Source organism: Ostrea edulis, chromosome 3 (assembly GCF_947568905.1).
Source record: "Ostrea edulis chromosome 3, xbOstEdul1.1, whole genome shotgun sequence".
NCBI lineage: Eukaryota > Metazoa > Mollusca > Bivalvia > Ostreida > Ostreidae > Ostrea > Ostrea edulis.
The window spans coordinates 4,794,547-4,821,241 of record NC_079166.1 but is presented as its reverse complement, the minus strand read 5'-3'; the positions used below and the strand labels follow the sequence as shown (position 1 = coordinate 4,821,241).

The window sequence follows — 26,695 nt, the reverse complement described above, 5'->3', positions numbered from 1 at the left end:
CCAGTATATCCCACCTAAACTTCGTTTGCGGGCTATAATAATTTAATTGTCAGGATGCAAATTTCCAATGACAGACATAAGGTAGGAATAACGTAATATCTTCGAAATTGAAATTATAAATGAATACAATTCCTCAACTTCATTTGCTACAAAACAATATATCAATAAAAGTTTTTGTTCCCATTTAATAGAATCGATATATCAATGATTAATTTCAATTGAGAAATACTCTGGTACCTGATGACCATCCACTCTGGTCTTGTTTGTTGACACCGTACGGTGGCTCTGTTCGGACACAGGCGGGGTTTTTCAGAAAGGAATCAATGCCCAACATCTTAAACAGAGCAGCTGCCTGAGCTGTTGACAAACTTCCATCAAATGAGAGACCTTGGTTATTCATCCAGTTGACAAGAGAAAATCCTAAACAAAAAGTTAGAAACCATATTCAAAATTACATATGTAGATAAATAAGGTTTGAAACCATTTCTCCCACATTCCTCCTCCGAATTTTTCTTCATCCTTTGAAGAGTGTGTAACTTTTTATAAAATGCTTCTTTCAAACATGGCAATGTGTGCCGTAGTGTATAACATCATCAATGACAAACTCCTTGACTGAGAGATAGCAAGGGCTTTGAAAATCAGGACATCTCTTCACTACATAGAATAATGTAAGAGAGCCATTCTGCAAGTTCTATTGAAATCCGAAACACAGGTTTTATAATTCCCATTGCAGTGACATTGTCCTTCATTATTTAACCATAAAATCTATTAGGAATTAATATCGTTATATAAGACAGCATTCTTGCAGATGCATATGAAATCAAATACAAAATTTGCAATGAGCTTGACTTTCTACATTTCATTTTGAGAACCGTTAAGAGCACAGACCTTTATGCCATGCTTCATTCCTGAATGTTAATAAAAGTTTTTGATGAAAGTGAATTAAGAAATGCAACATAATGTTACCACAATTTAAGACTATCTAAATTTCCCTTGGAGCGACTTTTTTACAATTATGGTGAGTGGATATGCAAATAAAAAAAATTGGAGTAAAAAATTCTATCATACATCTGGTATCAATCAATCATAAAATAATAAAATCTATGGAAACTTTATGGAAATTTATGGCTAGTTTCAATTTCATCATGGTATTGCATTGAATATCCATGTAAATGAAGATCCAGCTTTAGGTCATCAGATTTTCTAAAATTATGGGTTTGGGGGAAAATTCATGATAGATATGCATTTTAGCAGTATTTTAAAATTACTAAGACTTTAAAAACTAATCACAGAATTATATAACATGTTTTGGGGTGGGTTTTTTTAACTTGAAAAACCCATTTGAAGCTAAGATTCTTATGCAGCGTAAAATTTCAGAGAGTTTCATTGATTGATCGATTGATTGATTGATTGTTTAACGGTCCTCTCGAGAATTTTTCACTCTTAAGGAGACGTCATCATTGCCGGTGAAGGGCTACAAAATTTAGACTTATGCTCGGCGCTTACGGCCTTTGAGCAGGGAGGGAAAAGGTCTTTATGCAAGGTATCATTTCTGCATGTTTGATAAAAATCTGGTGAGAGATGAGACATAAATCTTCTCCTGAATAAATGAAACCATGAAGAACTTATATTAGGCACAAACATGTAAAATGGAACAAACAAGCAAGTAACTATATCATGACAATTATTAAATAAACTACTGTAGAAAAAAAGAAAAATATCTGACCTTTGACATTAAAATCCATTGTGAGATCACAATTAAGGACTGGAATGAGAACTTGATTCAATATAGGAACATCCATACTACAGTGATCGGGCTCTAAACACACAGAGACACCCATGTCTAGCACATACTTCTTGGATACTTCTAGTTGACTGGCCTTAAATCTTTAATAAAACAACTCCTTTACCATGACTTGCATCATATTGTTTAAGAACTTGATTCAAACATAATTTATATATAAAATTATATATATATATATATTAAATCATAATGCAATTAACAGAAGAAAGATTACAAAAACCAACTTTAAATTAACTTACTTGATGAATATAACGTTTGCAACATTCACAGAAACTTCTCTACCTAAATAAGACATAAAAATAATTTGATTTAAAAACTGCAATATACATTTACTAACATCTACATTACAAAAGCATAAATTTTTGGTGTTTCAAAGTTGTACAGAATCTCACATACTATCAAACTATTGTAAAATGTCCTTTCAGTGGTTTATCAAGGAAAAATACAAATACCACTTGCTGCATGTAACAAACTCCTATCACATGCACAGATTAATGCCTCATCTGATTACATGTATATCCAATAATCCTAAAAACCTCTCTTTTTATAATCAATTCAACACTTGATGCAAGTGGTTAAAGAATATATATACTGGAGTCACAAGGTTATTTATAAAATGTGGAACCATTAGGCCTTTATCAAGGCCCTCTCTAATGGAATTACCATATTCGTCCTATTGAGCACCCTGGGCGCTTAGAAAATTGGAGGAGGGGTGGTGGTTATTTATATCTCTATGCTGAAATATTCCCATTAAATTTGAATATTGAATTGAATAAATTTGAAAAATGTTTTAATGAATATCAAATTGAACATAAATTTTATTACATTCTTTTAACACCAATAATTAATCCATTCATGTCTATATTTCAAATCGTCAGTTGTAATGCAGAAAAATATACGGTAGTAGCTATTACTTTCACTTCTTTCACATCACACCGTTTGTGTCAATGACTAATACCACGTACGATTTACTAAACTTTCGGTTTCACTTTCACAGTACAACTATGGTGGCGACCGCGCCGAGTACGAATATAGTTTTTGCAATAATATGATCCCTAATCTTCAATCTCAGGGGACAAAACCTGCTGGTAAAAAGTTAAGCCCATTTTAATGATACTTTACCCCAGAAGTTGTTGAAATCTAGAAGTCCATAACTGAAGGTTTTCTTGTCAATTCCTCCAGTGATAACATAGTTACATCTGTCAAAGTGTAGAAAGAAATGAAGCTTGAGATTCAATGGACTGAAATTCACACAGCAGTCTATCCTTGTACAGTTTGAGGACAGTCCACATCTCACATTGTCCGATGTAATGTGGGGTAAAATCACCCAGTCCAATGGACACTCTGTTAAAAATAAAATCGGTGAGTTTCAGTTTTCAGTCAGAATTTCACACATTTTTTTCTCTCTTATTCTCGCCACACAATTGTAACTTACCATTCTTCCACCCGTGTTCACTGGGAGAGTATCGGACACTAGCTACATCACAGGGAGTCTCTAACAGGTACTGGTCAACACCCAGCTGTTGAAGCAGCAGTGACTTGGCATTATCTCGCAGATTGTCCAGTGTCACATTCATCTCCTGAAGCCAGTTTGTGAAGGAGAAGTCTGTAAAAATAAACCATTGCAATTTATTCCACACGCAAAACATATTCAACATGGAAAGACCATTTATTCTAATAATATCCTCATGAACAGCAGAAACAAATGTGCTTTCTTTGTATGGACTAAAACATCTCTAAAATACAGTCTCCCTCCACATTAATTACATGCACCAGAGAAAAAATATTTACAGTAAAGAGATATCACTATATTTAGGTGAAGTGTCACAAATGTTCACAAAATCAAAGTTAGGCATTCTGGGCTATTTAGCATTGAGAAATCTTTGTGTTTAATATATCATAAAGAAACTTAACCCACCAAAATTATTCAATATAGTCTATAAACGTAATCAAAGATCCGTGTGCATATCATTTTTGGTCTGCCCGTTTGTCTGCGAAAAACTGTTAACCTTGGCCATAACTTTTACATGGTTAGTAATATTGCTTTCATATTTCACATGACAAGATCGACCTTTCTCTTCGTAAATTTTTTTTTGACCTCATGACCTTGACCTTGGGATTTTACCTACTATCGAAAAACTTGAACTTGGACATAACTTTTTGAACAGTTCTAGGGCTTTCAATATTTCACTTGTGTATTCCTTGTGACAAGATTTTTCTTCGCGTATAAGAATTATTTCGCTGTCATACGGGAAAATCAGTGTTTCACAAACGAAGAATCTGTGTTTCACAAACAGAGATCTTGTTTGACTTACTCTTGCTCTCTCCCGTGATTATGGCACTGATTGTTGGTAATCTGGTATTCTGTAAGAGAGGGATGTCGATGGAGCACACTCCTCCATTCAGACACACAGATGCATGCACATTAAAGATGTACACATTCTCATTCGTCACTGGCTTCACACTCGTCCTAGATGAAGAAATTTTACAGGTGTTAAATCAGTTGACATTATGTACTAACCCTTCAAACAAAAATTCATCATAGAGAGCATGGTCTAGCTCACAATAAATGCATCGTTACTTAGATTTATAGTTCACATCCCCTTACCACCAATGAGTTCTACTCTCTGTAATATGTATATATGTACTACAAAGGATAATTCTATGGAATTTAGATTGGCTAAATAAAAATTAAATGAGGTTCTTAGACCAATTTTATCCGAAAACAATATAGCAAGGCTTTTATATTTTCATTTTAACTGAGAAGAAAAACAATGTGGTCACCATACACTTCTTCTTTTTTTTCAAGACTCCTATCAAACTTATTATCAACATGAAGTAATGCACACTACATGAAAAAAAATACCATTAGTCATACATCGCTATGGCAATAAATATTTTTCAAGAATGTTAAATTCTGTTAATTCATTGAACAGGTATGCAGTCTTTGTATGTCATATTGAAAGGGAAGCAGCTAGTACTATAAACCAGAAACAGTCGACACTTGTTTTTGAAAAACGCAAGACTGAATCCAATATTTTTATAAATCAAAATGATGATGATCGAAATTATCGATGCAGCGTCAAGTACATGCAGGCGAGTCTGAGAATTAAATAATTAAACTTTTGAGGCCTCATGGATAAATGTGGAATTTATGTATTGTTCATTAATTGGTTGCATATATGATATCTTGATCTTATCAATTCACCTTTGTAATGAACTCTCTCAGTACAAAGATTAACTCACAGTAATTTTATAAGACCTCCAGCCACCATCAAAGTCTTGACCTCTCCCCACACATAATCATTGAGTTTGATGGTTTCCGAGACGTTTTCCATTCCAATCTGAAGTTCCAGTTTGTTCAAATCCAAAAAGGCAAACACATGCAGCCCCAGACCAAGAGCAGGAATCTCAGCACAGCACTCTATGCCTGTACAGTAGTCAGGTATGTAACAGGACATGGGCTCCGGGATCTCAGAGGGCAGGAAGGCAATGGTCTTTGGACATTCTGAAGTAGAAAGTTTTATTTCAAGCAAGCAGAGATCCATACCAATGCTACTTTTATTTCCAAATATCATGGACCTGATGTCAATTCCCACCCTCCTTCTCTTCCCTTACCCCCTTGAATTCTAATATGTATAAAGCATGATTTAATGGCCAATTGATGTATAGATTTTGACCAAAAGTAACAAGGATTCAAGTACCATTATGGATTCCTTGTATAGAAGGGATGTATGGTGATCGGGTCCTGTCACATTTCGGTCTCAGGAAAAATTCCGACAGCTGGAGCTGATCCAGCAGCAACATCAGAGCTCCCTCCTCTAGCTGTTTGTTTAAATCCAGCGATTTCTCCTTCATCCACTCAGTCAATGAAAAACCTGCATCAATAAGTATATTCAAATAACTGACGTATTTCAATAGCGTGTTTGAATATAACCTGTCCTTGTACTACTTAAACATGGAAATTAACGTACTTCAGAACTAGATGTTCTCAATAAGACAGTAACACCAGCACCCTGGTGATATGATGGTAACCCTGGTTATTGAAAGCACAATTACGGCGATTACTGTAGATTCCTAAATATATGCGAGGAATCTATTATCGCATAATTTCGCGAGCAGCATCATTCACAAAATAAATTTACTCGTTTTTATCTGTATCTTGTTAAAATACATACATGTATGTAAATATCTTAATCAATAGACCCCTCACAGATTCATGTTATACATACATCTATGTAAATATCTTAATCAATAGACCCCTCACAGATTCATGTTATCGTGATTTGACGTCTATCGTCTCGCGATATTAAGTACTCACTTAAATTACAGAATCTACAGTATCACGCAGGAAGCTTCACATCCATTGGCAAGTATCATCCTTGCAAATTTTTATTAATGTAGAATTTACGGTGACTTGGAATTGTATATGGCCCAAGATATAGGTCAACTCCAACATCTGGAGCAAGTCTTGATGGAATGTATTTTTACTGATGTTAACTTTCACGCAAGTTTCATCACAGTGACTGTAGGATATATAGTCATTTAAATTTAACAAGCAAAAAAATATACCTGCATTTCGTGCAAAGCATACTCACTGCTTAAATCTATCAGAGTATTTTGATCACAAAGAGGAATTTCCTGATCTTTCAAAAGATGAAGTCCATCCTTTGTAGGAATGCACACAGCCTTGCCATCAAAATCAAAGCAGATGAGTATTTTCAAATCCACAATAAAGCCTTTGTTTCCATCCATCTGATTAATTTTGTATCTAAAAAAACAAATCACAATTACAGAATACTTGTTAACTTATATCCACTGAAGGAAAAATAAAAAGTACTACTTATTACATAACACATCATCATGGTAGTTAGTGACCCCAAAAGACTTTATTCAATCTATTTAAAATCATCAGATTCTGTTTACAATGTATGTCTATCACTAACAGTGATGTTAGTCATGGATAATGTAGTTAACAGAACCTGAACAGATGATTTTAACAACACTGGACTTGTTCAACTTGTCATAAACATTTTCCATAATTAAGTGTCTGGGCATCATCCTGAGTTAACTTACTTAATTTCTACTAGAGGTGGATTAACTTACCTAATTTCTACTGGAGGTGGATTAACTTACTTAATTTCTACTGGAGGTGGATTAACTTACCTAATTTCTACTGGAGGTGGATTAACTTACTTAATTTCTACTGGAGGTGGATTAACTTACCTAATTTCTACTGGAGGTGGACTTCCAGAGCCCAGTGACAAGGTTTGTTGCTTCCCTGAAAAGTTTTAGATTAATTTAGACATGTGAAGAAAATAATATTTGATAAATATATCCATATAGAGCTGACTTCTGATTTACTGTTGTTCAGAAGATCCAATAATAAATCTCAATATAGCAAAGTTCAATTTAATATTTAATTGTAACTGAATTAATGCATAAATTAAAAATGTTCATACAGTCTGTTTTGTATTGGAACTGAGTACAAGTTATTAATTTCTATAAAACAAAAAAATTATCACAAACTGGTGTTCCTTATTTTTCCTTGGAATAATATAATCAAATACATCTTTTTTAATGTGGTTATGTTATATGTACACACTAAATCATCGCAAGACTCCAATATCAAAATTTCTTCCACTATAATTAAATTGCAATACTGTTAAGATTTCAGAAACAATTACCTGCACATATCCCATTATTTTGGACTTCAACACAACCATTATAAATACAGACCATAAACTTCGCTCACCGCGACATAAACTTAGCTCACTGCGACAGCCCTCTTGCTTATCATTACTGTCACCAGAAATTCCTTACATGTGATTTTTTAATACAACCAATCTTAAATTAAGAAGGTATACTACATCGTAATAATGGCCGATTTCCTTTTAAAGCATGACAGGAAAAATTAGTGCAGCTGCAATATTTGTCAATTCCGTGAACATTTAATTACCTACATGTAGCCGAGTAGCTCAGAATTAGTTTGCATGTTGACTGCTGAACTGTAGATCGTGGGTTTGACTCTAGCAGGGTTTTTTAATTTTTTTCGGATTACTTTCTACTAAAACTGCATTTTTTGACTAAATAAATATGAAAGTTTTCAATTTCAAAATATTGTTGTACATATCCCCCACTTTTCATTCACATCAAATTTCCCTGGTGTAGCATTCCTCCTTAGCTCATGTTTTTATACAATAAAATACAGACTGTGTGGTAGGGTACCCAATTTATTTCAGATACAAGCGATACTTACACTATACAGGAAAACTTTTGCCCCATCCTCTATATTTTAACCTATATATTGTCCTTATTTTAAATGAGTGAAATTAAAACAGGGTGGAAATAAATTCATTCATTACTTAAGTAACAAGAAACACCTTTGGGCCAATTGGGAACTAAGCAAAATCACTTTCAATTTTAAAAGAGCAAAACTAATAATTCATTACCAGTGACACTTCAGTGCAAGTGATCGAAGTAAGCCATAGTGACATTGTTTAGGAGAGAAGACAAATATTATCACATGTATAACTACAGCAATGCAGTATCTACACCCACCATACTCATATTCCAACAAATGAGTTTTGAGAAGAGTTTTCTTTCCAAAGCCTATGTCCAGTGAGAAGTCACATGGGTCTAATTTAAACCAGACTGGGATGTTCCTCGTTATTTCAGTGTCTCCTAGTGGTATGGTGAAGGTGAGCTGCAGACAGCAATCGATCCCCCAGCAGTTAGAAGGCTGCTCACAAGTTACCATCTGTCTAAGACTTTCCGGCAAGTTCTTGCGCACATCAAATTCAGTGGGGCAGTCTGATATTGTGTAAATTTACAATATATAAAAAGACAATGACAAGATTATTTATCAGTAGCTTAGAAAGGAAGGTAATATTTCATTATTTTTCAGGCTTCACAGGATTTGATCATGTGACCACCCCACTTCATATCCCAGTAAAATTTATGAAATGCTATTCATATTTTTAGTAATCACAGCAAATATAGTCATATGGTGAAAATATGAAAAGGGGTCTCTGTTTAAAGATATAACAATAGGAAATATAAACTGACTGACACACATAAATACTAAACACTAGAAGGAAAATCAATATTTTCAGAATGTAATTTTTGCAGCTAATATCCTAGTTAAATATGATTAATGATATCTTTTTTCCCCCAACAGTATTTTATTCATGTATATACATATATAGAAAATACATACATAAATGGGATTAGGCAGCAGGCACAATGCCTATATAAGCCCTTTCCATATGTGATATTTTTGCAACAAAATGTGGTGCAATATTAAGAATTCATTACATGTACAATACACAGTATCTTTATTCCCTGAACTGACTAGCGCTTCAATCAAACTGCCTATCGAGAACCCTCCAGCATATTGTTTAAAAGTACATGTGAAGTGTGGACATTAATCTCCAATCCCCGTACAAATTTCATCACATTTTACCAAGTACAAAATTTCTCAAAAGGGAAAAAAAAAACTATGATGCATCTGAAAACTTGCAAATAAAGACATTATCTTAAGTTATTTAGAAAATTGCAACTGTTAAATATAAATATTAAGTACAACTCATCATAATGATTTCTGTTCTTACTTTCAGGTGTGGGTGGAATGACAGGGCAGGATCCTGAAGTTATCACATCCTAAAACATCAAGAAATTGGTGACAAAGTCATCCACATGCTACAATCATTACAAGTTATCACATCCTAAAACATCAAGAAATTGGTGACAAAACCATCCACATGCTACAATCATTACAAGCAGTTACTATCATTTATTTCTAAAAATTTCTTAAATATTGTCAACGTCATGCTTACATGCAAATCAAACTTCCTAAGAACAAGTTGGAAGGCTTCCTCCGTCATCTTTCCACCAATTTTCTCCAGCAACCCAGCAAATGAACCATTCCCTGATAAAGAATATATATTACATCCCACTATAATTGTGAAGTTTATTCTACAATATATACATGAGTCATTCCCTGATAAAGAATATAATTACATTTAACTATAATATTGTGAAAAAATTCATTCTACAATATACACATGACCAAGATCAATATTGTACAATGGTAAAATTAATCCTGATTTTATGTATAGTAAGAGATTAAAATTTGACTGTTGGCACTGAACAAAAAACAATATGTTATAATTTGCACTAACACTAAATCCTATTACAACAGTAGTGCTCTATATCTAGTTGTGTTTAAATTCAGGTATGCTCAAATAAGCACATTTACCTGGGAAAACAAAGTCTCTGCATAGCGGGATAGGTATCTTGACATTGGACAGCAGGTCACTGTTTACAATACAATCTGACGCAGACACACAAATCATCAGGCCGAAATTCAAGATGAATACGCCTTCATCAACATCTCTACCAATGCTGTACCTACACAATAAAATGATCATTGTTTTCCACTGAGGTAAATGCATTGCTCACACAGAACGTATAAACCCATAAAATATATTCTCTTTTAGCTACTACGCATGCTTACTTGATTTTAACATTTGAACTTATTTCTGCCAGTTCATCTATTCCTGCAAATACAAAAGGATTCTTCAACTTTATTAACTAGAGGTATTAAATTATATTTATCTTAATTAACAGTCTAGTATATAAATTTATCTTAACACTGAACTTCGAGGAAAGTAAAATTCACTTCTCTATAGAGAAACTAATTGAAATGCAATTACTGTATTGTTTTTCTAATTATTCTGAATAAGTTTTTAACTGATCATAAAAATAAATTCATCATGCTGATGTTTGCTATGATCATATGTGTATAATTTAGCAGTACTCTTACCCCATTCATAATTCAGTCGAATTTTTGTCATATAGCAGTACTCTTACCCCATTCATAATTCAGTAGAACTTTTGTCATATAGCAGTTCTCTTACCCCATTCATAATTCAGTAGAACTTTTGTCCACAAGTATCTTTCAAATCCAATTTGTAAAACAAAACTGCATGGATCTAACTCAATGAAGGCAGACAGTGTTTTGCTGAAGGAATAACCCAGCAGGTTCACTTTTATGTCTGCCCAAGCATCTATCCTCATGCAGTCTTTCTGAATTTTATAATACAGAATATCAGAGAGGCTCCCTGGTAGTTCTCCCAAGGTAGTGTTGACACAGGCTGAAATTCAAAGTTTAAAAAGTATATCAAAATGGTTAAAGAGTTTGTGGAAATGGATACAGAATTAAATCTAGTTGCTATATGATTTACTTACAAAATGGTAAAGAGAAATGAAATCTTTTACAATAAGCTAGGGTATGAGATATGTTCTCAGAGTGATGGATACATTGTCCGAGGCATGGATTTGAAATTAAGAGTAGTAAAGTCATATAGACATGCACCACCAAGTGGGTTACTCCCTCTGAATACAGCTTCATTCAATGAACAATGATCTGAAAGCAGTGCTCAATGACTGCATGGAAAACAGAAGAGAGAAATACAGTTCAACCTTATTATTTTGAACTCAATGGAACTGAGAATTTTTTTCAGATATCCAAGGATTTGAGATATTGGGGGTAAAATTAGAGAACAAGTGGTTGGGACTTCTGAACTACTTCTACATATCCATGGTAATTGAGATATTGGTGTTCGAGATTCCAAAGTTCAACTATATTATGCATATTACAGTATCTCTGCTCTTCTAAACAAACAAATCTGTGCTTCACTACTTTTGTATTAAAGAGCATAGATAAATACTAATCTGCAGTTTCTTTAGACTTTCCTAAATCTTAGTACTTTGAATTCTACACTTACTCAGGTCGTCCTTCTTGAGGCGTTCATTGAGTTCTTGTCTAGAACCTGTCATAGACAAGTTCCTCGATTTCAGCTCTGTTACAATCTGACCCAGGGTCATTGTATCTGGCTTTGGCAGTGGAATGTCTTCATTAAGCTTGTCCTTCAGAGAAATAAAACAACAAATTGAATTTCATACATCTTCTTCCGCCATATCTACAATACAATACTCTAAATTTAGATAGCATTTAGAAGCAGGAATATCATACAAATAAGTTTAAATAATCCTGAATTATATTTTCGCTATGGCTTTGAAATAGTGACAATTTGATTCGCGTAAATTTAATAGACTGTTTTAGATTCTGATTCACGGAAAAAAACATGACGCGGAAAAAACCTGATATAAGGTATTTCCTGTTATTTCATTGGCTGAGCATGGTATCATGACATGCTTTCACAATTATTTCCCTTCTGGTCTCTATTGAAGTTGATAAATCAGAATTTTGTGGTAGTAAAATCCATAATTGGGAAATATTGCTTACCCTAACTGAATCATGGAAATGAAAGATAAAATCATGAAATTCCAATGGAATTCTCTGCATTTTGTACCTATTTTAAAAATTGGGAGATTGAAAAGCAGTAGATAGAATGATACTGCACAGTTTTAAGACATCAAACCTCCATCAAAAGTCCATTAAGAGTATTGAAACTAACCTTTGCTATTTTCAATAATTTCAGAAATTCATCGGTCAGCTGTGAGGTTACTTTTTTTATTACAGCTTTTCCTTGTTCCTTGATTTGCCGAAAGAGAGCTTCTTTCATGAACAGATTTTTGAAATCCACTGCAAGAACACAAAAAGATGAATCCTGACAAACAAACAAGGGCGTCATACATTATTCTAATATGCACTTTATTCTAGTTTACCTCATGCAAATCAGTACATGCATCTATAAAATTATCAACATGTTTTGTAGTATTTAATTTTTTTAAAAACCTTTTTAAAGTTCCAAATCAATGATCTAGAAAAAATAGGATCCCATTCAATATGTTTAATGAATCTGAGTGTCACAAGAGATTTTTTTCTTAATAATTTTACCAGAAAATTGGAATTTTCCACTAATAAGGTTTACTTTACAGTATGAATATACTTTTTTAACTTTTATAACTGTTTTAGACCAAGGAAAAATTATATGGAAAATGAATAACACAATATCATCATAAAAGCTGGCTCCCTCATGAAACATTTGTCGAATAGAAAAATAAATATCATAACATTTCCTGTCCGTTCAATTCTTCTGCCTAGCCTGTTAACTCAGTCAATTAATGCATGAGTCTGCCTTCTGAAGATCATAAGATTTGACTCTAAGATGGTTTTAATTTTTTTGCAGGTGACTTTTTACTAAAACTATTTTTCACTAAATAAGGTGAATTTTGAAATTTTTAATTTCAAAATATTATTGTACACATATTCTCCAGTTCTCATCCACCTGGCGTTATCTATCCTTGGACATGGTCACTCCTCTGGGAAACAGTCACATGAAGCATCCACAGACACAACATCCAGGCAAGATCATCACAAGGCCTAAACTTAAAGTGGAATCATTAAATTTCATGGGGGCTCGGTTTTCGTGGGTATTTATAGGCCATGAATATCAAACCACAACGAAAAACACAATTTAAGCAATACTTCATTGCACAGAAACAATATTTACAAAATTAGATCCTAACAAGGCGGTAAAATTTCCAACAAAATAAAAATTGGCCCTCATTTAAATGATTCCACCGTATCTTAATTGCAAATTTTCAAACCTGCTCCACATACTCATAACTTGGTCTCTCAACTGGAAAATGTAAGTTAAAATGTAATGTAACCAAATCATGCTTGTTAGTACAGGATCTGAGGTACTCACACTGAGGCCAGACCAATGTTCCATCTGGCAGACATGTTGGAACTGGGAGAACAGCATTGTCCAACAAGTTAACAAACACCAAACAATTTTCTGTATCATCGAAGCTACACAATCCAACTCCAAAGGTTGCCAGTGTTGCATTTTTGCCTTTGAAAATTTTGTATCTGTATAAATGAAAGGAAAATAAAATCAGCCTTATCAATTGATCTATCACATGTAAATACAGCATTTTTTTTTTATTCAATCACATGTATGCTTTTTCTATTGCCATAATACGATACAGCCTCCTTTAAAAGTTTCTTCAAAATGATGTCTATTTTGAGCTCTGTCTTTTGCAAAAGTAAAGTTTGTAAAGAGCATAATTATTGTAGAAATTTGTAAAGTTTACCTGATGATCACCTCTAATCCCCCCAGGATATCCATTTTATATCCTCCCCTCCATTCTCCTTCAAAACCTTTTGTTAAAATTCACAAGTTAAATGCAGCATTTTTACATGAACATCTTAACTTTTTCTTTTACAGATAGACAAGCATTTCAATTACAATGAATGCAGAAAAATAAAATTCACAAAATTCACAAAAGTTAAAATCAGCATTTTTACATGAACATTTTAACTTTTCTTTTATAGGCAGACATTCAATTATTTTAATTAGAATGAATGCCGATATCTAATATACCTTCATAAGAGCTATCGACCGGTATCTCAATTTTGTATGCCAGTGAATCCAATCCTAGAGAGAATAACATGGGAGTTGTGCAAGGATCGAAGCGAGCCCACACTTTGAAAACTTTTAGGAATATGGCAAATTTCAAGTTAATGCAGCATTCCAATCCCAAACACATGCTGTCAAATGTGCAGTATACAGTCTTTGGCATGGTGAAAGTCAGCAAAGGGCATCCTACAAAAGAGAATGCATTACGAGTGTACCCAACATCCAAACAAAAATGTACGTACTTTGTACTTTCACTGTCTCCCCATGTCACCATTGCCTGGGTTTTGTTAGAAGGATCACCTTTATCTAACTGCACCAGTCTATCAATAAGTTACTTAACATTGCCTGGACTTTGTTAGAAGAATCACCTTTATCTAACTGCACCAGTCTATCAATAAGTTACTTAACATTGCCTGGGTTTTGTTAGAAGGATCACCTTTATCTAACTGCACCAGTCTATCAATAAGTTACTTAACATTGCCTGGGTTTTGTTAGAAGGATCACCTTTATCTAACTGCACCAGTCTATCAATAAGTTGCTTAACATTGCCTGGGTTTTGTTAGAAGGATCACCTTTATCTAACTGCACCAGTCTATCAATAAGTTACTTAACATTGCCTGGGTTTTGTTAGAAGGATCACCTTTATCTAACTGCACCAGTCTATCAATAAGTTACTTAACATTGCCTGGGTTTTGTTAGAAGGATCACCTTTATCTAACTGCACCAGTCTATCAATAAGTTACTTAAGGAGGTATGCTACACCAGAGAAATTTGATATGGATGAAAAGTGGAAGATACCGTATTTTGCCGAATACGCACTTTTTTTAGAGAATATTTTTGTGCCAGAAAGGGGTGCGTATTATATACCACAATAGGTTTTTGACCTTTTTTTCCAGATGAAACTCGGCGATTAAGTAGTGTAATATTTCACTCAAAGACCAAGGCTTCGGATACTGTACGCCTTTTCACGTTCACCTATTTATTAAGTAGAAAATTCGACCTCAAGAAAATTACTACAGAAACGTAAAATTGCAGAAAATGTGATATATATACTTACAATATCTAAATAATTCAATTATCATGAAACAAACAGCCAATCAAATTGCATTGGATCTGACTATTCATTACATCGCATGCCGCCATTATTGAAAGCATGTGTACACAATAATGCCTTGACACGTGCTAAAATTGTTGGAAAATAATTTTGTCACTTGCTAAAAGTTTGTTTACTGTAAGTTTTATGAATAGGCCTAATTTTTAATGAAATATTTATTTGAATCTTTGAAATAACTATTCTTGCGTAAAAGCGTGTGTTTTACGAAGCCATTGTTGTGTACACTGCTTTTGTTAGATACCCCCTCCGGGTAAAGAAATACCTACAAAATTTTTTTTCACACATTTTAATAGTCATCGTAGTTAACGAGGAGTTGATAATTTGCATCTTTGTACCTACCATGGTGTGTTGATTACAGTAAAATACGCGATAGTTTAATTGTTTAATTTTATTTTTATAACATCGGCTATTTGATTGATTTTAAGTTTCAACAAAGGAAATATCGAGTCAGTTAAGACTTTAATGCTACAAAATCTCGTGCTTTGCTGAAATGAACAGGCTTGTCCGGGTTGATATTTCCCTGAAGATTCTCATTGAAGATTACCGCGATGTAGACCTCATCTCAAAAAGTTTGCAAATTATTGTGCGTTGTTTAGAATTCATTATTTCTGCAAATATATTAAGTGAAAATTAACACCAAGTATAAAATAAAGATTACCGCTTAGTCAAAATTTTTGCTGCGTATTATACACCCGAAGTGCGTTTTTTCACCAACTTTTAGGCTCAAAGTGGGGGGTGCGTATTAAACACCACTGCGTATTATATTCGGCAAAATACGGTATGTATATTGAGTATATGGAATTGAAAACTTTCAAATTTACTTCATTTAGTCAAAAAATGTAGTTTTAGTAGAAAGCAATCTGAAAAAAATTTAAAACCCCTGCTGGACTCAAACCCGCGATCTACAGTTCAGCAGTCGACGTGCTAACTTACTGAGCTACTCATCTAGGCAATGATTTATGAAATGAATAGACCAATATTGTTGATATCTATATTTTCCTCCATTGTTTAAAAGGAAGTCAGCCATTATGACGATGTAGAGTACCTCCTTAACATTGCCTGGGTTTTGTTAGAAGGATCACCTTTATCTAACTGTACCAGTCTATCAATAAGTTACTTAACATTGCCTGGGTTTTGTTAGAAGGATCACCTTTATCTAACTGCACCAGTCTATCAATAAGTTACTTAACATTGCCTGGGTTTTGTTAGAAGGATCACTTTTATCTAACTACACCAGTCTATCAATAAGTTACTTAACATTGCCTTATCAATAAGTTACTTAACATTGCCTGGGTTTTGTTAGAAGGATCACCTTTATCTAACTGCACCAGTCTATCAATAAGTTACTTAACATTGCCTGGGTTTTGTTAGAATGATCACCTTTATCTAACTGCACCAGTCTATCAATAAGTTACTTAATATTGCCTGGACTTTGTTAGAAGGATCACCTTTATCTAACTGCACCAGTCTATCAATAAGTTACTTAACAGTGCCTGGGTTTTGTTAGAAGGATCACCTTTATCTAACTGCACCAGTCTATCAATAAGTTGTTCTCTGGATCCCTTGGTGTCTTTGCCTCTCTCTGTCAGTTCATTTACCAGCTGGTCCTCCGTCATTTCATACGGATTCCTACAAGTGGTGTTGTCGATGATATCCTGAAAATTGAAAACTTTAATATTAACTGTCTAAGGTACTTTAACTGTAGCTCTACCGGTCTGTAAGTACGCAATCATGACAGCATCATCAGATTACTCAGTTCCTTATCAATATTGCGAAACACCTAGTGGCCGTCAAATCGCATGATCATAAAATCGCAAGTGGTCTATTGATCAAGAGTTTTAACACACCTTCATTTCCCTCATCACTCGTGCCATGGCAGCCTTGCTTTCTGTCATTCCAAATCTGTCTAGAAATTCCATGATCGTGCCAAACTTCAAACGTCTAATGTTAAATTTCTCCAAAAATTTGTCTGCTGTCTTCAACAGTTTTGAGAATATCCCTACAACATATTTTTTTATATCATGAATATCCCATTTAGGGCAATTAAAAGTCTTTCACTTTTTTTTAATCATATCGTGTAAAAATACATTTGCAGGTATTTTACCAAGTACATGCAAGGCACTGACTGTTAATATGCAGCATCAACCAAAAAAGCTGACCCAAAGCAAACCACCGTGTATCCTTTCGGTGAGCATGCAGAGTCAGTCTTCAGTCAGGAAAATAATGATAGAGAATATTCAATTCCTTTATCCAATTTCACAGAGGTCCTGGCTTCAATCTTCAGCAGACATAAAACAATCTCTGTTACAGTACAAATACACTGTCATGATCTTATCAATTGAATTTTTACAAAGAGAACAATTACAACATAATGCAAACCAAATATTTTAAAGATTTAATCTGATATTTGTTCATTACAGGAAAACTTAAGGTTATATTCATATATCTTCAACCAGTTTTTCTTGTTATCATCCCGACACTATTTCCTTGTGTAAGGTATATGTTTTGAGTGACCTTGACCTTTAAAAATGACCTTGAGTGATCTTTGTCTGAAAGCCATTTGCCTATTCCTTATTTGTGTGTTATATGATCAATACCTGCACAAAAACTGAAACTATTGAAATAAAGAACATTTTACTTATATAAAGCATATGTTCTGAGCAACCTTGACTTTTCCAAAATGACCTTGAAAGACCTTGGTCCAAAAATCCTTGTCTCAAGGAACATTTATGATAAATCATAGGAGATATGAGCTCGAACGGACAGACGGATGGAAGGACGGACTATGACAGCCATTATATGCTCCCCCCCCCCCCCCCCCCCCCCCCCAAATTTTTTGGGGAGCATAAAAATCACAGCAGTTTTACCTTTGGTGCAGAAGGAATTCATAATAATTACCTTTTAGTTTTCCAGCTGATCTTTTGACATCTTGGGAACTGTTGGTACCCATAATGGCTGCACATTGATCATCATTTGTGTCAAAATCTAAAGCACTGCTTAAGCTCGAGTGTACTTTGAGGTAGAGACCATTTGGTTGACCTGATTAATGTATAAATATTAAAAATCATTAAATAATGCAATCTAAATAATTTGCCTGCTTTATAGTGTCAGCCAAATGATAAGTGTAAGACCTAGTCAATGTGACAAAATAACCTGTTTGTGTATAAGACTTCCAATAGTGACACGCATTAAGCATGCAGTACTGTGATAAAGTAAACCAAGCACTCTTCTTATGCAACCATAAATATCCCCTTCATTGCAGTCAGAAATTGACCTAATCAGGAAGCAATAACGGTTTCTAAGATTTTAACTTGATCAGGCACAATTACTGACAATTTCATTACCTCAAACAATTTTAACCCAACTTTTTCTCAGGGAAACACAACAGTCTATGCGAAAGACATCGGACCATCGGACCTGACCGATGTGCAGTGCCTCAGGTCCGATGCATCATTTTTTACACCAGACCGGAATGTCCAATGTCTCAGTGTCCGGTTTTGAGCTTTACTATTTTGATGCGGAGTCATTTAAATGTTTGTTATAAGTAAAAAATAGCACACAAATCCAAATACGTAAATGAATGTGATTAAAACGGCGTGGACTGTCTCCATCTCTACCCAGAGTTATTGTTCCTGCTATGCTCCACTAATACCTCTGTCAACGTCTAAAATTCATATCAAAATGTACTAAAACTAACTTAGCATATCAAACTGTAATAATCATATCTAAGCAAATCAAACACTTGTCTGAATTTTATAAACGCAGAAGCTGGTAAATATGAGACACCTGAGCGAATTAAAAGGTGTTATAAATATTAATTCATTCATTCATCCAATAATACTAGAATAATCATGGAATTCGTTGTTTTTGTGAACTTACTGTAAGATTTTAAGCATAACACTAAAACTTGTAAAATCATACTTTATTCAGACGTTGACAGGTGTTGTCGCGTAGCGTAATATGCCCTCTGGTGAGAGATTGGGACTGTCTAAAGTATTATACGGGAGGGATCCCTGGTATAGTATTACTAGTGTAATAAATAAGATTTCCTTGGTTTTGGATTTTCACATGTTTCACTTTTTTACATTAGGTTTTTCGGTCTGACAAAATTTGGTTCGGCCCGGTGTGTTCAATGATTACACAGGACCGAATGTCCTGTGTGGTCCAAAAAACTTTTGCATAGACTGACACAATATTAAATTTAGGTCACCCAAAGGATGACTTCTTGAGGAACTGGAAACATTTAGTCTGTAATTCTTTCTTTGACTACCTGGAATTTATCCAACCTATGTTAAATTCTATACTTGTTGCCCCAGGGAAGAGTCCAAAAGCAAGTCTTCAGACTGTATGCATGTCTTCATCACTATTTAAAACATTTATAAAAATGGACCAAATTGAATCTATATTGCTTGAGAATGCTTGCATATATACAGAGAAACTTCTCTAAACCGGACAGCTTTCGGACTAATAAAAATCCAGGTTGTTTAGAAGGATAGCCCGTTTACTGAGAACTTGCATATAGAGATGTCTTTATCTCAATTTTCGTTAGATATTTCTTCTTCATACATGGAACCATTTAGTCACCTGGTTTTTTTTAAGGTCTTGATTTCAAGGGCCTGGGCCTTTCCAATTGGGAAAAATAGCGACATTTGCTTGAAATTGGGAAAAATGTTTCATACAAAGAAGTAGGCCTGGGAGAAAACCAATCCAGAGTGCATTAAGGTCTAATTGGACTCCTGACTTTCAATTTGGTCAAAGTTTACTTCATTCAAATAAGCAGAGGTCAGAAAATTAGATTTTTTAGGGTCTGTAAGGGGCCGAAATACCCGTTTTCAAAGCAAAAATTGTAATCTGTGGGACTGTGAAGAACATTTATGAACAATTAGGCTACTCTGCTTGATTTTTTTTTAATTGTTTGGGAATTTCAAAGCAAAAATTGGGGAAAATACCTGCTTTTTAGCATTGGAATGGGTATTTCGGCCCCTTACAGACCCTAAAAAATCCCTGGTCACCTCTTACTACAAGCAACAGGTACTGAGGACCTATTCTAGCCCAAATCCTCATTGGACTATCTTTTTTCACACCTGGCCCATCTTGATCCCCCTTTGAACACAATTTTCTGGTCTAAAAAAATGGCAGGTATTACTGTAGAATCATTTAAATTTGTGGGGGCCAAATTTCGTGGATTGCTGAGTTTTTATGGGTTCGTGGGGACGTAATTTCGTGGATTTATATATTTGCAAGATTCTTGTATACTAGTTGTCTTTATTCATTGAGGATGTAAATTCGTGGGTGAGGGGTACCCACGAATTCCACGAAAATTGAGCCACCTCGAATTCTAATGATTCCACAGTATAAAGTAAAACGCAGTATTAAGTCTTCCCCGGAAGACATGTGTCGCCTGCTAGTTCATTCTATATGTAATATATCACGTATAATGTTGAAAAAGTAAATTATTGAAATGGTTTTTGTCACTAAACAGGAAGTTGATAAGCGACAGATTCGAAAATGTCTTACACAATACAGTTGGCCACACTGGTGCTCTGTGCCAAATATCAGGGAGTTGCCCCATGTGGTTCTTGAGAAAACTGTGACAGAAATTTTTTTGCTGTAAAAAATTCTAAGTCCCGGCAAACAGGAAGTTGATAAGCGACAGATTCGAAAATGTCTTACACAATACAGTTGGCCACACTGATGCTCTGTGCCAAATATCAGGGAGTTGTCCCATGTGGTTCTTGAGAAAACTGTGACAGAAATTTTTTGTGACGACGACAACGCCAGACGACGACGCAGGACGACGGATAGTGATCCCTATATGTCACCACTGCGTAACGCAGGCGACACAATTACATATGATTGTTAACAAATGTTCTATAAAAGGTGGCTGATGTCCAGTTTTCAGGAGTGGCCGGTTTTGTGATATCTTGTAAGGAAATATGCAGGGACTTCAAGAAACAGACAATGTAAGGGAGGACCAGTATTTTGAGGGGCCGGTTTGGAGAAGTTTCACTGTATTGATTTGAGGAACTGCTCTTTAGTAATTTTTGAGATACTGATTTTCTCTCTGCTGGCATCATAGTTTAAATGATTTGTATCTACACTTATCTAGATTTGTATAGTTAACATGTTGCACCCTATTGAGTTCTTAAATAGTGGTGAAACAATAATACAAGCCTATTGGTTCAATTCATTATGGGTAATTTTCGATTTGATTAGGCTCAAACATTAGTAATTGTTCTAGTATACGTTCTCAGATTGGTTACATGCAAAATGGACAAGAGCAGCATACAAGGTTCTGACTGATATGTCTCAAATTCATTCAAACAGAATCAATCAAAACTTCAGCAAACAGCTGAACTAATCTTACTTTTTATTTCTTTAGTATCATCTGGATCCTCACTGTTATCTGGAAAATCTTCAATTGGAGCAGCCTGGTCAGTGTTGGAAAGGGATGGGTCCTTATTTTGTTCATCTTCTCCCATCAAACCAACTATCACCCCAGCTGCTAATGTTTCAGCCTGCATTAAATAGGTTATATATCAGTGCGATGTTATCGGTATTTAGTTTTCAAAGCATGAAACATTCCATATTCTTTTCAATCACTGACTGCATGCATGTCTCCTTTTCAGCACGTAATGCTATCCGACAATCAAGATGCATTATGATTGATTGAATATTGTTTAACGTCCCTCTCGAGAATATTTCACCCATATGGAAAAGTCACTACTGCCGGTGAAGGGCTGTAAAATTTAGGCCTATATGCTCAGCGCTTATGGTCATTGAGCAGGGAGGGATCTTTAACGTGCCACACTTGCTGTGACACGGGACCTTGGTTTTTGCCGTCTCATCCGAAAATCATTTTAAACAAGCTGTGAATATGAAACACTGATGTCCCCCTGTGTGGCAACAAGTCCAGAGCTAATGTCAAGAAGTCAGAAATTGCTACCAAAAGAAACATCTTGTCACAAGGAATACACATGTGAAATATGAAAGCCCCATCACTAACTGCAGGCTGTTCAGCACTTTGTGACAGAAAACAAGAGTGAACTTCAGGGATTATAAGTCAGATATTTTAGGGCAAATTATTCAGGGCTAAATTTAACTAAATTTGTGCAGTTTTCTGGAATTATACCTTTGCAAATTTGAAAATAAAGAAACTCACAAAATATTCTTTAAGGTGGATCATTACACCAAAATTCTATAATGGCTTGTTTAAGCACCTCGTATAAAGCACCATCAAAATGATACAAGCTCTCAATCATTTCACATGAATTTTTTGCAATTTATCTGGAATGATAATAATTGTTGTTTAGAGTATGAATTACAATACCAGTATTTACCTTGAAAACAAGTTTGTAGTCGTCACAAATCTGCTTCCACACAGGGAGTACTGGAATGATGGACTCCAGATACTTGGTGGGGTCGACATAACTACCTCCATCCTTCTGAAAGGCTAGATGGATGTGATTCGCGCAGGAAGAACCAGTTGCAGTACCGATAGGTTGACCTGCCGCTACCTACATTGGAAAAGATTTCAGAGATCCAAAGCAATTGACAGGACAAGTAGTACCAATCATTGCCAGATGCAGTACAAATCATTGACACCTCACCTATTCTACATTAAATGTGATGCTGACAAAAATATCATATATATAGATATATATGAGTGTGTGTGCATATGTGTGTTGATCAATGCTTCAACTTCCAGACATTAACTAACACTTGGTCATAACCTTAAATTAGAATACAAACAATATCAGTTGATACAGCTAAGTGATGCTACGACTTTGACCTTGAAGAACAAAGGGCACCCTCCACTTAGCATGAATAGTATTTGTACCAAGTTTGAAAGGTTGTTAGGACAACCCCAATAGTTTTGTCTGTATCCTGCCTACAAAGTTTTCCTACTAAGAGATACTTTGACCTTTAACCTTCAAAAATAATATAGGCATCTTCCTCTCATCATAGTGATCAAATGATCCTGGAGTTTATAGTTCATTTTGTATTTTGCCAACAGGATTCGGACAGACAGACGGACGGACAGAGCCATATCATAATACGTCCTGTCTTTGAAGGGCGTATAAAAACTGAATTTCATGCGAAAGTATGATTGAGAAAAGTCCATACAATTAAACTAACCCAGTAAATTGTCAAGACTCCTTGAAAAAAGAGGGAAATTCCATATATTAACCTAAATTGCACATATACATATGTATATAAAGCTATATATCAAGTATGGAATTTTTAAATCACTGCAGGGAGGTGGAGGTGTGCACAGTACATTCACCCTTAGTGCTGGCTGCTTAGTGAAGCATTCTGTACTGGACTCTGAGCCTCGCTCCCACACAAAATGAGGGCTTTACCTGATGAGCAATATGGGTGGTTAAAGACTGACTAATGGTTAGAGACTGACTAAGTTTAACAACTAGTAGTTTCTAAAACTAAATCAAAATCCATCAAATATGCTTACAAATACTGTGGGAAATGATAAGATATTAATTTGAAAACTGTGAGACAAGTTCAATTTACACCCCAGCCCAGGTACTCTCGATAACCTTTAATAAGAATTTTTTTTAACTGACTTAGTTCAAGAACTTGCAGCTAATCTACATCTTTAATACCCTTTCAGACACATTATAAAATGATAAGGTCCTAACCTAAAAACTGACAGAGGGACAAACACTTATAATGTACCCTACATAAGGCAATATCAAAATTTCCCCAAAACTTAACCAAGCTTAGCAACATGGTATCTCTAAAACATTAAAACAAAACTAAAATTATCCATTGAAGTAATATATACATCTTCAAGTATATATGTTGATACAGGTATTGTGTGATATAATGATTTCTCTAATCTCTAAAACTGAACCATGTACCATATAAAATCCGAAAAGAGGGCATAACTTTCATAAAAGTGGGTGAACTCCAGCAACAGTTGAAGAGGGTTTGTAGTTTTGAACTATAATGTGGAAATACTCACTGATCTGCCCTCGTCTGTGTCAATGGTAGAATTGGGTTCTATGTTAGTAATGAATATTGTGATCCCTCGCAGTGAACCTCCCTCAGAAGCGATGATAACTGTGTGCGAGTCCTCAGCATCAACTGTTATAGAACCACCAAAAGGAGCTACAATCTACAATCATATCAAATTCATGTGAACAGTCAAATCTAGGGGGAGGAGGGGGTTATAAATTACATATTGATGTATTTCATATTGCAGCTCATCTACATTCATACTTCAATATTTTAATTGGGTCAAAAACACTGAAACCCATCAACCAATTTTTTTTTGGGGGGGGGGGTGGGGGGGGGGTGGTTAAATTTGATATATAGGAAACTAATAATGGACTACATATATACATGTATGGTTTGGGCTTAATCTGGCCTCCTAAAATTATTACTTCATATATTTTGACATCAAAGCTTATCTATTTTGATGAATGATGAATACACAACTTCTTAGTTTAGCTTCAGACAATTATTGGTAATTGTTAATTATGACATCTTAAATGCACAACTTTTGTTGGATTTTTGAAACTGATGAAAAATTGCACATGTATTTTGTTATCATCTTCCATTCAACAAAATATAAAGTAACTTCATGAATAAGATTCCTATTGTTATTACAAATACATTATAAGCACTTATATATATATATATATATATATATCAATAACATATCCATCAAAGATACATACAGCCATGTGCATGTATGTTGTGATAATATGAAAACAGAATCTCATCAAATGCAAAACACGAGCAAGCGCCGTTATTAATTGTAGAATAATAGCTAATTAACCATGATTACTATGACCTTTGGAGGTTAACATGATCACCCTTAATGCAACATTGTAAACTTTACACAAGAAATATATTAAAATCATAGTTTTGCCCAAACCGGTGTTCTGTGCTTTATACTCTTTATCACAAGAAGGAAATTAATCACTGTGCAAGGTTTGTTACATGAAAACTGTTGTAGTTACATATTACACAAACTGCAGGTATACACCAGATTTACGTTGGACAATACACACAGAAGTAAAAACAGAATAGAACAAAGTGGCTCCTACACCTGAGGTTGTCGCCCGTAAAATTATGAACATGAAATGCTTTCGATCTCCATGATCAGTTTGATGATGGGTGTGTACCCTCTGTATCTTTTTCCAATATTAACTGAACTTGTATGCCCCACCCATAAACATGACAGGTCTATAAATACTGACCTAACAGACAATACTGAATGGGAAATTCCCACCCCTTCTTATTTTCACTAAGATTCATTGAAAAATTAGCTTAATTATCCCATTTCAAATTAATCCAAAACCGATTATTGCTGTAGCGTAAGAATAATTAGAACATGTCTAAATTTAGCCAGGCTTGAAATAAGATGGCGGAGGAAATGTTTTTGATAGACAGTACTCTATTTCTGTAATCACCTGGTCTCCGCTTTCCGCCAGCAGATCAAGTCCCTCGTGTTTGTATGGTAGAGAAGATGGATAGAATCCACTGCTACATCCACTTCCCTTTAAACGCCGATTCTTGGGAAAGTCTTTGTGTACCTTGGGTCCAAATATGGAATCAATCATTCCCCTTGCTGTATCGTAACTGGATTGGAAATATAGAAATATTTGTACAACAAAACCATTCATTGAAGAGTTCTTTTGTAGACACATATATACAAAATGCTAACTCAGTAATTACCCTTCCTTCAGAGTGGTGTATGCGTCCTTGACCTTTTGAATCAGTCCAAACACATTTGAATATTGTTTCACAAAGTTATCCGCCAGTCCCACTAAATCATTGAACGGGTCCATCAGAAGCTTCTGGATGTTCTCAAGAGTCCGCACAGCTTCTAACTTCAGTTCCCTCTGTAAGCATTAAACAGCGTCTATTTAACTGCAGTCCATGTAAACATGGTAAACATGCATCAAGGAAATTACATGGGGAGCCACACTTTCGGACAAGACTAACACATTAAGGAAATTACAAGGGGAGCCACACTTTCGGACAAGACTAACACACTGTAATGCATATACTGACCAATGTGACTCTGCCCTTTGTAAATTTTTTGACCATGTCCTCTGCATCCCCAATTTCCTCATTGACCCATTTATCTCCAGCAGTTCTGAGACTGGTAAAAGCTGTATCCGCCAAAGGTTTGTATTCAATCAACAACTTTTCAACATCAAACCAATATGGCTTTTCATCTAAAATGAATGATTTGCATGCATTTTTACACAATTTAAAATGTATAGGACAGGTGAAAGCACTCTACATAACCTATCCCCCAACCTATCACCACTTTCAAAGTATGTTTTGTTAAAAGAATTCTGAATGTATGTGGTCACCATTTTACTGATTGATTATTCATGTCACCAT

The 26,695-nt window shown here is 34.8% G+C and overlaps 1 protein-coding gene across 1 annotated transcript in view; it reads right to left on the bottom strand.

Moving 5' to 3' along the window:
• Nucleotides 1–26,695, bottom strand: part of LOC125672755 (uncharacterized) — a 188,624-nt gene that overhangs the window by 122,435 nt on the left and 39,494 nt on the right. The window contains exons 22-51 of the mRNA XM_056159795.1: nt 26,357–26,523; nt 26,018–26,184; nt 25,753–25,921; nt 24,297–24,449; nt 22,654–22,830; nt 21,681–21,831; nt 18,212–18,352; nt 17,161–17,312; nt 16,830–16,968; nt 14,164–14,385; nt 13,874–13,940; nt 13,486–13,649; nt 12,289–12,416; nt 11,596–11,737; nt 10,726–10,962; nt 10,323–10,365; nt 10,065–10,216; nt 9,643–9,734; nt 9,418–9,466; nt 8,366–8,617; nt 7,031–7,085; nt 6,403–6,575; nt 5,509–5,682; nt 5,051–5,312; nt 4,120–4,274; nt 3,240–3,410; nt 2,927–3,148; nt 2,044–2,086; nt 1,727–1,887; nt 238–420 (exon numbers count right to left, since the gene is read on the bottom strand). Of these exons, the coding sequence (XP_056015770.1) occupies nt 238–420; nt 1,727–1,887; nt 2,044–2,086; nt 2,927–3,148; nt 3,240–3,410; nt 4,120–4,274; nt 5,051–5,312; nt 5,509–5,682; nt 6,403–6,575; nt 7,031–7,085; nt 8,366–8,617; nt 9,418–9,466; nt 9,643–9,734; nt 10,065–10,216; nt 10,323–10,365; nt 10,726–10,962; nt 11,596–11,737; nt 12,289–12,416; nt 13,486–13,649; nt 13,874–13,940; nt 14,164–14,385; nt 16,830–16,968; nt 17,161–17,312; nt 18,212–18,352; nt 21,681–21,831; nt 22,654–22,830; nt 24,297–24,449; nt 25,753–25,921; nt 26,018–26,184; nt 26,357–26,523 (4,563 nt within the window). The remainder of the gene's footprint in view (nt 1–237; nt 421–1,726; nt 1,888–2,043; nt 2,087–2,926; nt 3,149–3,239; nt 3,411–4,119; nt 4,275–5,050; nt 5,313–5,508; nt 5,683–6,402; nt 6,576–7,030; nt 7,086–8,365; nt 8,618–9,417; nt 9,467–9,642; nt 9,735–10,064; nt 10,217–10,322; nt 10,366–10,725; nt 10,963–11,595; nt 11,738–12,288; nt 12,417–13,485; nt 13,650–13,873; nt 13,941–14,163; nt 14,386–16,829; nt 16,969–17,160; nt 17,313–18,211; nt 18,353–21,680; nt 21,832–22,653; nt 22,831–24,296; nt 24,450–25,752; nt 25,922–26,017; nt 26,185–26,356; nt 26,524–26,695) is intronic.